Raw genomic sequence first — 12,643 nt, forward strand, 5'->3', positions numbered from 1 at the left:
TAAGAGTAAATGTGGTGGGTAATAAGTGGGGAAGATGAACATTTGTCTCTTCCTATATTGACTGTCTTATCCAACTGGTTTCCCTAGCAAGACTGTTCTCCTCTGCCTCTGTAGAAGAAAATGTTCCCGAGGACTGCACGAGTACAAGCAGCTTATGTTTTCCTGTCTGCTCTTGCGAATTACCATACAGTTCATGTGTTCCAGCATCTTTGGACTTGGATGGGTATTAATGTCTTCAGGTATAATCAATGCAACCAGAGTCTATATAATAATATGTTTGGGGCCTCTTTGTTCGAAAGTTCACCTAGATTGAAAACTCACATCTTATTTGGTTTGCAGGAAGGTAATTTGCCTATTTTCTGTCAGAAGCTTAGGACTATAAAAGACTTAAGCTACAGCTGCTTTGATTGTCCTCTTGTACTGCTCTTGTTTTTGAAGGATCTTACACCAATTTTTAACAAATGTATCAGAAAAAATATTTTTGACGTGTTTTGGAGATTAATATCCCTGATCAGATGATGGAACTCTACTTTTTATCCTACACATTTTAACAATTAATATTTTTTTCTTTTAATAATTAATCTTTTGAAATGTGATTGTTTGTTTGGATTCAACCTCATTAGGCAAATCACATGCTAGGAATGACTGAAAGGACCCAAAGGAAACTGTGTTAGAGTAGCTGTAGAGAAACGTAGTTGAACTAATGTGATAGCCAACCTTAAAGTGAAAATTACATATACTTGCAAAAGTCTTAGTAAACAAGCGGCCACCTAGCTCAGAAGCAACAAAGCCCACATGGAAGAAGCACACCAGCCTGTGTGATCACGAGATGCCGAAGGGATCAGTTATCAGGCATCAAAGAACAAAAAATCATATCATTGTGTGCTCACCTTCCTGATATGATCATTGAAGACAAATTGGTGCATAAGCAAATGTGGCGAAGAAAGCGGATGGTGCCCGGCTATCAAAAGATATAGTGTGTCTGGGGGTCTTAAAGGCTTGAAGGTAAGCAAGCGGTCATCTAGCTCAGAATCAACAAAGCCCACTTGGAAGAAGCACACCAGCCCGTGTGATCACGAGGTGTCTAAGGGATCAGGTATCAGGCATCATCAGAACAAAAATTCTTACCATAGTGAATGGGGGGAGCAGGGAGTTATGGAGTGGAGACCCAAAGCCCATTTGTAGGCCACTGGACATCATCCCCTTACAGAAGGGTCTCGGGGAGAAGACGAGGCAGTCAGGGTTTGATGTAGCAACGATAGAAAATACAACTTTCCTCTAGTTCCTAAATGCTTCCTCCCCACCATCATGATCCGAATTCTACCTTGAAAGTCTGGCTAGACCAGAGGACGTACACTGGTACAGATAAGAACTGGAAACACAGGGAATCCAGGAGGGATGATCCCTTCAGTGGCGATACTGGGAGGGTAGAGGAAGGGTGGGTTGAAAAGGGGGAACCGATTACAAGGGTCTACATGTGACCTCCTCCCTGGGGGACAGACAACAGAAAAGTGGGTGAAGGGAGACATCGGACAGGGTAAGATATGACAAAATAATAATTTATAAATTATTAAGGGTTCATGCGGGAGGGGTGAACAGGGAGAGGGGAAAAAATGAGGACCTGATGCTAGGGGCTTAAGTGGTGAGCAAATGTTTTGAAACTAATGAGGCCAATGAATGTACAAATGTGCTTTACACAATTGATGTATGTATGGATGGTGATGAGTTGTATGAGCCCCTAATAAAATGATTTAAAAAAAAAAAGTTGGTTTGTGAGACTTCACATTTTGTATTTGACTTTCTACACTCCTCCTAAATCAGGATAACTATTTCCCAGACAAAGAAGAGAAACAATAACAATATTTGCTATTAACAATTAGGAAGAGCTGCAGCAATGGCTAAAAAAAAGGAGTCTGCTAATTCTGTTAACATGAATTATTTAGGAAATATTTGTTGTTGGTAGACTCCACTGAAGCGGTTCTGACCCACAGGGACCCTGTACACAACAGACTGAAACACTGTCCTGTCCTGTGGCAGTTACATAATTTCATGTTAACTTGAAGATATATAAAAGTGTAGGGATGGTATGCAAACTGTCAGGTCACAGCCTGATAGTACCTCCTTGTGGGTGTGGCATTCTCATAACCACCACCCAGGGACCCTATCCCCCTCTCTATGCCTTGACCTTCCTGCTTGCTGACCCAGAGAGCAGCTGGAGTCCTGCCATATTTCCCCTGACCTAGGATTCACACAACTTTGCACACACCGGCCTGTGATCTTCCTGCATTCTGCATCATTACATGTGGCTGCATGAGTGTGAAGAGGCAATTATGGACTTGTATCGGACTTATGGATGTGAGTTGGACTGGGCTGGGATGCTTTCTTGATACATACTTTTTGTTATAAAGCTCTTTCTCACACATATATGTGTCACTGGATGTTTTATCTAGTCAATCTGGCCTAACAAATGTTCCATCCTCACAATTGTTCCTATGCTTGAGCCCATTGTTCTAGCCACTGTGTTAATCCATCTTACTGGCCTTCCTCTTTTTCTCTGTCTCTCTACTTTACCAAGCATGATGTCCTTTTCCTGGGACTCTTCTCTCCTGACAACATAACTAAAGCATGTAAGAAAAACTCTTGCCATCCTTGCCTCTAAGAAGTAGTGTGGCCATACTTCTTCTAAGACAGATTTGTTTGCCCTTTTGCCAGTCTGCGGGAGTTTCAATATTCTTTACCAAAACCACAAATCAAATACGTTGCTTCTTTTTCGCTGTTCCTTATTAAAAGTCTAACTTTCACATGCATATGAGGCACTGGAAAATACTATAGTTTGGGTCAGACCCACTGTAGTGCTCACCTACAGCTTTTCAACACTTTAGAGAGGTCTTATGTAGCAGATTTGCTCAGTGAAATGAGTCATTTGATCTCTTGACTGCTGCTTCCATGAGCACTGATTATGGATCCATGCAAGACTTGAAAAACTCCAATCTTTTCTCCATTTATCATGATGTTACTTACTGGTCCAGTTGTGGGGAATTTTGGTCTTCTTTACATTGAGCTGTTATTTACACTGAAGGCCGCAGTCCTTGATCCTCCTCAGCAAGTACTTCAAGTCCCATTCACTTTCAGCAAGCACGTCCCAGGTTGGTATGTCATCGCATAGCACAAGTTGTTAATAAACCTTCCTTCGATCCTAATGCTGAATTCTTCTTCATAAAAGCCAGATTCACATGTCTGCCAGTTGCTGTACTGACTGCCATCCTGATGGCGGGAGTGTTGCTGTGGCGCTGGCAGATATGTCAGATATCTCAAATGCCAGCAGGGTCATCCAAAGTGACCAAGTTTCAGGGGAACTTACACACTAATAACAGACTACGAACGAGGAATTGGCTACCCACTTCAGGAAATAGCCACTGTAAACCTCATCATAGGAAATATTTATCTTCTACTAATGGGCTTTTTGTTTAAAAGGACAATGAAAAGACAGACAAGGAAGAGGGTTCCAGAGTAAAGACAAGATTCAAAAAGAGAAACTGTCTCGTTTTAGAAATCTCATACTCAAGTACTTATTTTAAGTGCATCTGCTTTTCAATTATGAACATTCCTTCTAAATTAGTCCAGCTACAGCTGGGGTCAAGGTCCTCAGACACCAAGACCAAGAATAGTAAGATTAGCTCTGTAGATATGAAGGTGCTAAATGTAGCAGCAGCACAGCTAGAATAACTTTCACCATCCTTCTGGTCTAAAATGTTTTATAGTAAAATATTTTGATGTGGGTTTTATTCCACCTAGAATTATTCAAAGACAGAACTTACTCACAAAACTCTATCTCAAGCAGAAATCCACCAAAATATCGAGACTATTCCCTCAAAAAAATACTGGGGAGTGAGTGGAGGGGGAAGAATTTGGTGATGAGGTGGGACGGAGGGCACAGTGAAAAGAACTTAAAAGTAATTTTCCTTGTTTGTTGTTTTCAGAAAGTAAAGAAAATCTAAACCCAAGGGGGAAAAAATCTTCAGGATCTTGTCACTGTGAAATAATTCATTAAAAAGGTCACTAATTCATAAATATATGAGAGGGCTTCTAAAAGTTTGTGGGAAAATTCCATTTTCTTTTCATTCTATTTTTTCAAGAAACACTGTCATTTTCTTTACATAGTCTATGAAGCACATCCTTAGTTCCTTGTCCACCATGGACAGCCTTGTCAGACCAAATAGTCCTTACCTCTTCTTCATTCTCTTCTTCACTGTCCACAAAACTGCCATGATCACTGCCCACAGAACCTTCTGTTTAGAAGAGAGATAAACTTTATCACCAAGATCATATACCACTATATTATCACTGTGATTTTTTTAATAACCACAAAAATTTTGATGAAATGATCTATACTCACTATCTAGAATTAGAAACACCTGTCCTAAGGTGAGGAACAGGGTATTTACAAAGTCTCAATCTATCTCCCCACGTGATACTTAGTAATTACAAAGAAAAAATAGTACCTTAACAGGAGAACCCAAGAAGATGCCACCTTGACCAAGAGGTCAAAGTGGTCAACAACAAGAGAAAATTGATTTGCCATGCCTTTCCAGGGGGATATCTGAGAACGAACCTTATGATTTATGAAGAATTTGGAACAAAAATGCATAATCTCAAGACAATTTGGAGGAAATCCAAACAAATACAAATGAAAGCAAATTCTACAAAATAACTCCTTGCACTGTACTCTTCAAAAGTCTATGATAACGAAAAGCAAAAGAAGACATACTGTCTCTCCAGAAAAAAATATCATGACTATACATAAAGAAAGAAAGAGAATGATGAACCAATATGGTGAATGTTAACTGAGAATTAGGCTGATGGATATTTAAGAGTTCTTGGTACTATTCCTTAAATTATCTTAAAATAAAGATACAAATGTTAAAACTAACACAAATACTTGTTTCAAAATATTCTGAGGCTATTGTTCAGCTGTGACCCCCAACCCTTTGTACCTTTATAAACACAAAATATTCCCCTAGCTCAGAGTCCTTTTCACCTCACGAGAGGAGTACCCGCTTCACCTTTTGAAGTATCTCTACTCTCTGCTTGAATAAAATTTTTGAATGAAAATAAATGAGTACCTTCACTAGACAGCTCTCCAAGACCTATATCTTCCTGCTCCATGAACAGCTTTGATCCAATTAAATAAGGTAAGGGGCGATCAATGTACAGATCCTATAAAAAAAAAAGTCATTATAGAAGTTAATGATGGACAGAAGAGGAATTTCTGTCTGCTAAGGAAATGAACAATAAACCCTGAGGAGAAAGACCTGGTAAACATCTTAACCTTGAGGTCAGTCCCTAGTGAACACCTGGTAAGCATCCTGACACATCCTGAGCATCTCATCTGGTAGCTTGAGATAATTTTGAAAGAAAACAGGCACAAGACCCAAGGATAGACTGGGCAACTAATTAGAGAGCTGCTTGACCATCTGCAGAGCTGCAACCCCCACCCACTCTGCCTTAAAAAACATAAAACATTACCCTAGCTCTGAGTCCTTCTCATCTTGTGAGGGGGGACCTGCTTCACCTTTTGAAGTATCTTTATCCTATGCTTAAATAAAACATTTGCTTACTTCATTGCTGTGGTTGGGGCGGGGTGGGGTGGGGTGGTGTGTGGGGGTGTGTGTGTGTGTGTGTGTGTGTGTGACTTCTGATGCTATACATGTCACTTGGGTGGAAATTGCTAGTACTCTCGATGATGACCAACCTGATGTGAGCATTAAGACTTGGCATTCCTCAGCAAGACAGAATGCTATAATTAAAAGATAAAAGTGTTTCACTTGACCACTTACGCCACCTGACTACTCCAAACAAGTTACGTAACCATAGTGGACAATAAGAAACTGCAATTCTAAAAGTAAAAAAGGAGGAGAAATACCACTAATGTAAACAGTAAAAGAGAGGTACACTGGTAGATCTACATACATATATTACCCACACGCTCTAAAACAAAGACCTAAGAAAACAAATGAAACAGATATAAATGGCAAACCTGGAGCACAGCACCTCAAAGAAAAGAATAAAGAAGGGGATCAAATACCAATTAAGGAAGAGACTGATGAAAAAACAGGAAATACGGAAGTATATGATGTGATGAATTGCCAACTGGCCCAGCACAGAGAGGCAACTTTGAATTATTTCATCAAGTATCAATCAGGACAAAAATCAAACAACTAGCTCCCGTTCACCCAGGATTGCAGCTGTACCCACAACTATGACAAGGAGCAAGAGAAGTGCAATCTCCCTTTACCCAACACAATCTCCCGATGATGAGGGGTGCACTCCACTCTCTCTCAACTCAACCCTATGAATAATCAACACCTCCCACCCCACATTACCAGTACTGTGTCATTGTTTTTTATCCTATTAGTAAGATTTTCCCTCTTTGCTACTTTTATTTTACTTTCCTTTTTCTATTTCCTCTCCAACCCTCACTTTTTAAAATTCTGAGGTATGTGTATACCATTCCCCCACCAATTTGGCAGTGCCCAAGATTTGTTGACTAGTACTGTGGCTAGTACAGTCCTTTCATTTATTTATTTAATTATATAGGTATCTCTCTTATTTCTTATCTCTCTTCCTCCAGTTCCTTTCTTTCTGCATTTTTTTGCTTCCTTTTCCCCCTCCCCCTTTTTAATTTTATTCTTCATTCCCTCTAGCAGATCAACCATTACATTCCCGCTATAGCTATGTTAGCCCAGTATTGTTATTGGTGTGTCGTTGTTTTGTTAGTTATCATTCCTTTTCCATACCACCTGAAAATCAACTGTCTCAACATTATCCAGGTTCCCCTGTACCTTCAACAACAACTACTAGTGGACAAATGATACTACAAACTCTATTAGCACTAAATTAACAAAAAAGAAAAAATAATAAGCATGCGCCTAGATTTTTGGGTTGTGTAAACCTTCTCCTTTTTAGCAAGCACTTTCAGGGAAAGAGATACACAATTTTTTGAGCCCTCTACCCAGAGGGCGCAAAAAAAAATTATAGTAATAATAAGCAAAACAATTACTGGAGACAACAGTCAATTTATGTTCACACAAAGAAGCAAAACAGAATGATACAGATTAGTAGCTAAGACATAGGGTCAAAGGATATGTTTGAGGACGAAAAGGCATTGGAACAACCAGAAAAAGAATTCAGAAGAATAAGGTTCGGTACTTTAAACTGATGGAGAAAAGATCCAGAGAATTATGAAGTAAACAATAAGAACTCAGGAACTTATTGCTCACTATAAGAGCAATCTAACAAAACAAACGAAAAATTACAAACTATAAAAAAACTACAGCAGAATTCCAGAAGATCAGTACTAATATATAGAAATTAGACAACACTTTGATAGAACAAAGCAAGATAACTAACATAACGGAAGGTAGATTAGGGAGCCAAAAGACAAATCTCCTCTCCTTATCAATTTATGAGAGGACAATAAAAAGGGCCACCAAAAAAATACAAATTCTAGGAATTATGTGGAATACTATCAAGAAAAATAACTTACACATCACTGACATTCTACAACAGGCAGAAACAAAAAAGAAATCCTGGAGGAAATGATTCACCAAGAACTGCTGGAATAAAACCTTCCTATGCCATAAAGAGGAGAAAGTAATCACACGAAAAGCTGAAGGGACCCCCAAAAGGATAGCCCTCAAAAGAAAATCATCACATTCTATCAGAGTAAAACTTTCCAATATCACAGACAAGGAAAGAATCCTGAGAGGAGCACAGGAAAAAAGGAAAGTTATTGTAAAGGGGAACCAATAGAATATGCTCAGGTTTTTCAACAGAACCGTGCAAGCAAAACCAGTTTTTTCAAAGAATTAACAAAATTGACAAACCACTCACAAATCCAACAAAGAGTGTGCAAGGATGGATATGCAGACCAACAGAGTAGAAATGCTTCAGATTTATAAATTTTTATAAAGAAGCTGCTGTGTTTAAACCAAGCACCTTTCGATAATAGGCCAAACTTTGACCTAATGTGGCAAAAGAGCTAAAAAAAAAAAAGGTGTAAAAATTCTCAACAATATCCCAGCCAATAAAACTCAACATTAAAAATATATATATCAACAATAAGTAGGACAGTGGGTGAAGGGCACATGAAAACTCTCCACTATTTTCACAACCTGTAATTCTAAATTCTTTCAAAATAAAAAAAAATCCTTTATAAAAGTTAAATGAATTAAAAAAAAAGTTAAAAAAGTTAAATCATGGTTGACTTCTGAATAAATTGTCTTTCCACTATAATTTAAATGAATGCTTTCCCAGAGTATCAGCTGAAACACATTATGATTTGGGATAAAACAACAGAAAGGTATGTTTTCTTGGTTTACTAAAGAGGTATGGCAGAGCTCTGACAGCAATAGTGGTTAAGCATGTGGCTGCTGGTGGTTTTGAACTGCCGACCATGAGGATCGTACCAACAAGTAACCACTAGACCACTAGGGCTTCCATATAGTATTAAATACATGTATAGTGCAGTGCACCCATATCAGGCCCTTCTGAAGAGGCCACACACATATCCAGAACCTCTTGGCAATTCCTCATTTCAAAAACTAAAGTTTCAAGTTCCCAAAAATCTCTATGTCTTATAGGCTTCACCATCCTTAAAACCCAAATCAAGTCTCTTCTTCCTAGTCGTAGCCCTGATGGTGTCATGGTTATGAGTTGGGCTGCTCCCCAAAATAGTTACTGTCTCAGAAACCCACAGAGGGTTCACTATAAGCCAGCACGGACTTGAATGCAATGAGTCTGGTTTTGGGTTCTTCTTCCTAATCTCCCAGCCAGAAGTCAATTCCCTCTGAGTACCAATGGTTATTCAACTAAGTGTCCTACCACACTGTAATAAGCATCTTGACAGAAGGAACTGTGACTTGCAGCTAGTAAGTGTTCAATGAATGCTTAAGTAAAACTAGTGCTTCCGCTATTAGATGTGCTTATTTCCTAGAGGAAAAGCCCAATTAAATATTCAAATCATAATACACAACAGTAAGTGTTTACCTTTGGTTCAAGGATCAGTTCTACCCGCTCATTAGCATCTTCTTCTTCAGAGTCTGAGTTTCCTGCTTTGATATCAAGCTGCTCAAAGGCACTGTCTAACACTTGCAAACCATAATTCACAGCCTCCTGGACCTTAGGGATCAGATCTACTTCTTTCTGCTCCCGGGTTTTCTCCTAAAAAAAAAAATTAGTATGGACTTTCAGTATAGTTTTTATTCTTGAAAAACGTACCCTCTCATTCTCCCAAAATTTTAACTATGAATATAAACAACAGTTAAGATTCTGCTGAATGCCTTAGCACAGACTTTAATTTCAAGTAAGAAGGAAGTTTTAAATCCCAGTTTGCCACTTTCTAGAAATGCTTCAGACTACATAAGCTTCTGGAGCTTTAAGTTCATCATCTATAAAACCAAAAGTTCTGCTATTGTATGACTGTGGTGGAGTAAAATTGCTTAAGCATAGCTCTTCAATTCATGTTTCTACCTGCCAGTAAATGAATGGGTAAGGCCATACAACTAAAGTAACATTGACAAATAAAGCAATCCTGACTAATCTCAACCCTACAGGCCAAGTAGAACTGTCACTGTGGACTTCAAGGCTATAAATCTATGGGAGCAGAAAGCTTTATCTTTCTCCCATGTAGTGGATAGTAGTTTCGAACTTTAGATCATGCAGTTAGCAGTCCAGTGTATAAACCACTATACCACCAGGGCTCCATCAAATAAGGTACAGAAACTCTAACTTAAGGATTGGTCATTTTCACCATTTCTCTGTATATCTCAGAAAACAAGCAAAGGAAGAATCCCAGGATCACCAAGAAAGAAGAATCAACATTGGGGTGCTGGTGGTGGTGAGATTCCAGTCTGAATGATGGAGGCAGCAAAAGCCACAGCCCTGATACCAGACACCATGAGACTATGAGGCAGAGCATCAGGAGGGATTGTCCAGGCGGAGGCAAAGGTTAACAGACCACATGACTGAGAAGCTGAGGAGTAGACAGATTTGGCAGCTGGCGGAGAAATGCTGCTGTATACCAGAGACTGTAGCCTGAATATTTTTCTGATCCTAAAATGGGGTAACCAGTTAACCTCCTTACTAAGCCCCCATAATTATGAGTTCCATATAACCATTGCAACAGACTAGCAAATACAGCAAAAAAGAATGCCTTGGGAGGAATGTTGGCATAAGAATTGAGAAAAAGGATGAAGGATAGGAGGCATGTCTAACCTCTGACTTTTGGCAATCTGCCCTGAGATAGTGTTGGGACAGTGAGCATCATGGAATGCCAGTTTAATAGAACAAAGTGTTCTTGCATTGTGGGGGTACTTGAGTGGAGGCCCAATGTCCACCTGCTACCTTAATACTAAACCAAAAATACATGCACATAGATCTATTTCCCCATCCTCATATATAAATATATTTACATATGTACATGCCTATATTTAAACCTCTATAAATGTCCTTTGCCTCCTAGTTCTTTCCTCTATTTCCTTTTATTTTCCTCTTGTCCCACTACCATGATCAACCTTCATGCGGGTTTCAGTAATTCCTCTCGATTACATTGCCCTTGATCAAGTCCTACCAGGCCTCTTACACCCTCCTCGCCACCGATTTTGGATCACTTGTTCCCTTGTCACTGGCTTTTTTAACACCCAATTCCTTTTCCCTGCCTCCCCATTTCCCATGTCCCCCAAGAACCTTTGGTCCCGTTGTTTTCTGATCCAGATTGTTTATCCCACCTATCTTATCTAGATAAACCTGAAGAGATAATATGCACAAAAACAAGACAGAGCAAAACAAAGCAACAACAAAAAACCAAAAGCCTATAAATAGTTTAAGGTCTGTTTGTTAACCTTTAAGAGTGTTTTCTGATTGAGTCTGATGGGGTGCCAAGCCCTGGCCCCAAAGTCTATTTTTGGTGCACCTTCGGGACTTTGTTGCTCTGTTCCCCTTGCTGGTCTGTTGCACGCCCTTAGTGTTTTGCCTCAGTGTGGTGGGGTCAGATCGGCTACAATTCCCAAACTGTGTCTCCAGTATTGTCCCCTGTAGGACTATGGGTCAATGAGAGATGTTGTGTCTTGTAGTGGGGCTGGCCATATAGTCTTCTCTGTGCATTGGCTGCTCTGAACAGGGATATTGTCCTCAAGGCTTGGTGGGCGAGTATGTTCTCTACTCTCTCTTACTCTCCCCTTCATTTGCTCTCCTGTGCTCTGATCACACATGTCCCTCTCCCTGAGCTTAGCTTCAGTGCTGTCCTCTAAAACACACTTTTCTTGGGGATGGGGGCTGTACTATTGTTATAAATGCAAAATGTCAGACAGTAAGATAGTCAATATGTGAGGAGAAAGTATAGAAGGTAACAAACAAAAAGGTAATGCTAAAGGGAAAAAACCAACACATATTTTATTCTTTCACATCAAGTATTAAAAGTATTTCTAATTTAACTTTTTTTAAGACACATTGCATTTATTTTCAACTATGGTATGTTTGTTTGTGCTAAATAACTAATATTGCATTAAGTCTATAAAGTTATGTCAAACATATAATGGCTTTTTAAAAAATGCCAAGAGGTCTGAGGGGCCAGTCCCAATCCAAACCATGTGGACAGCAGCCCCTGCCCCCAAAATAATTTATTTCAAAGGACAGCACTGAAGCTGCTGCTCAGGGAGAGGGACATGTCTGATCAGAACACATGGGAGCAAATGAAGGGAGAGAAAGAGAGAGTGGAACACACCCTGGCCCACCAAGCCTTGATGACGAAATTCCCACTCAGAGCAGCCAATCCACAGAGAAGACCATATGTCAGCCCCACTATGAGACACGACTTCCCTCACTGACCCGTAATTCTACAGGGGAACAACACTGGATACACAGTGTGGGAACTGCACCCCATCTGACCGCACCACACCGAGGCAAAACACTAAGGGCATGCAACAGAATAGCAAGGGGAACAGAGCAATAAGGTCCCCAGAGAATACCAAAAATAGACTTTGGGGCCAGGGTTTGGCACCCCATCAGACCTGACCGAAAACACTCCTAAAGGCCAACAAACAGTCCTTGAACTAACTACAAGCTTTTCTTTTTTTGTTGTTGTGTTCTGTGTTTTTTTCTGGTTTGTTTTGTTTTGTCATTGGCTTTTTGTTATTATTTTGTTTTCTTTTGTTGCTTGGTTTTACTCTGTCTTGTTTTTCTGCATGTTATTATCTCCAGAGGTCTGTCTAAATAAGATAGGCTGGATGAACAATCTGGAAGAGAAAACAACAGGACCGACAGTTCCTGGCGGACATGGGAGAGGGGGCGGTGGGGGTAAAGGAAGTGGTGTTAACAAACCCAGGAACAAGGGAACAACAAGTGATCCAAATCGGGGGTGAGGAGGGTGTAGGAGGCCTGGTAGAGCGTGATCAAGGGTAATATAACCAAGAGGAATTACTGAAACCCAAATGAAGTCTGAGCAAGATAGTGGGAGAAGAGGAAAGTAAAAGGAAATAGAGGAAATAGCTAAGAGGCAAAGGACTTTTATAGAGGTCTAAATGCAGGCATGTACATATGTAAATATATTTATGCATAACGAGAGGGGAATAGATCTATGTGCTTT

The 12,643-nt window shown here is 39.8% G+C and overlaps 1 protein-coding gene across 1 annotated transcript in view; it reads right to left on the bottom strand.

Moving 5' to 3' along the window:
- Positions 1 to 12,643, bottom strand: part of LOC101659799 (WASH complex subunit 2A) — a 96,192-nt gene that overhangs the window by 76,344 nt on the left and 7,205 nt on the right. Inside the window, exons 5-7 of the mRNA XM_045283653.1 lie at positions 9,049 to 9,222; positions 5,124 to 5,217; positions 4,228 to 4,289 (exon numbers count right to left, since the gene is read on the bottom strand). Coding sequence (XP_045139588.1) covers positions 4,228 to 4,289; positions 5,124 to 5,217; positions 9,049 to 9,222 — 330 coding nt within the window. The remainder of the gene's footprint in view (positions 1 to 4,227; positions 4,290 to 5,123; positions 5,218 to 9,048; positions 9,223 to 12,643) is intronic.

This window comes from Echinops telfairi, unplaced genomic scaffold (genome assembly GCF_000313985.2).
Source record: "Echinops telfairi isolate 266 unplaced genomic scaffold, ASM31398v2 ScPeMD7_7465;HRSCAF=8503, whole genome shotgun sequence".
Classification (NCBI taxonomy): Eukaryota; Metazoa; Chordata; class Mammalia; order Afrosoricida; family Tenrecidae; genus Echinops; species Echinops telfairi.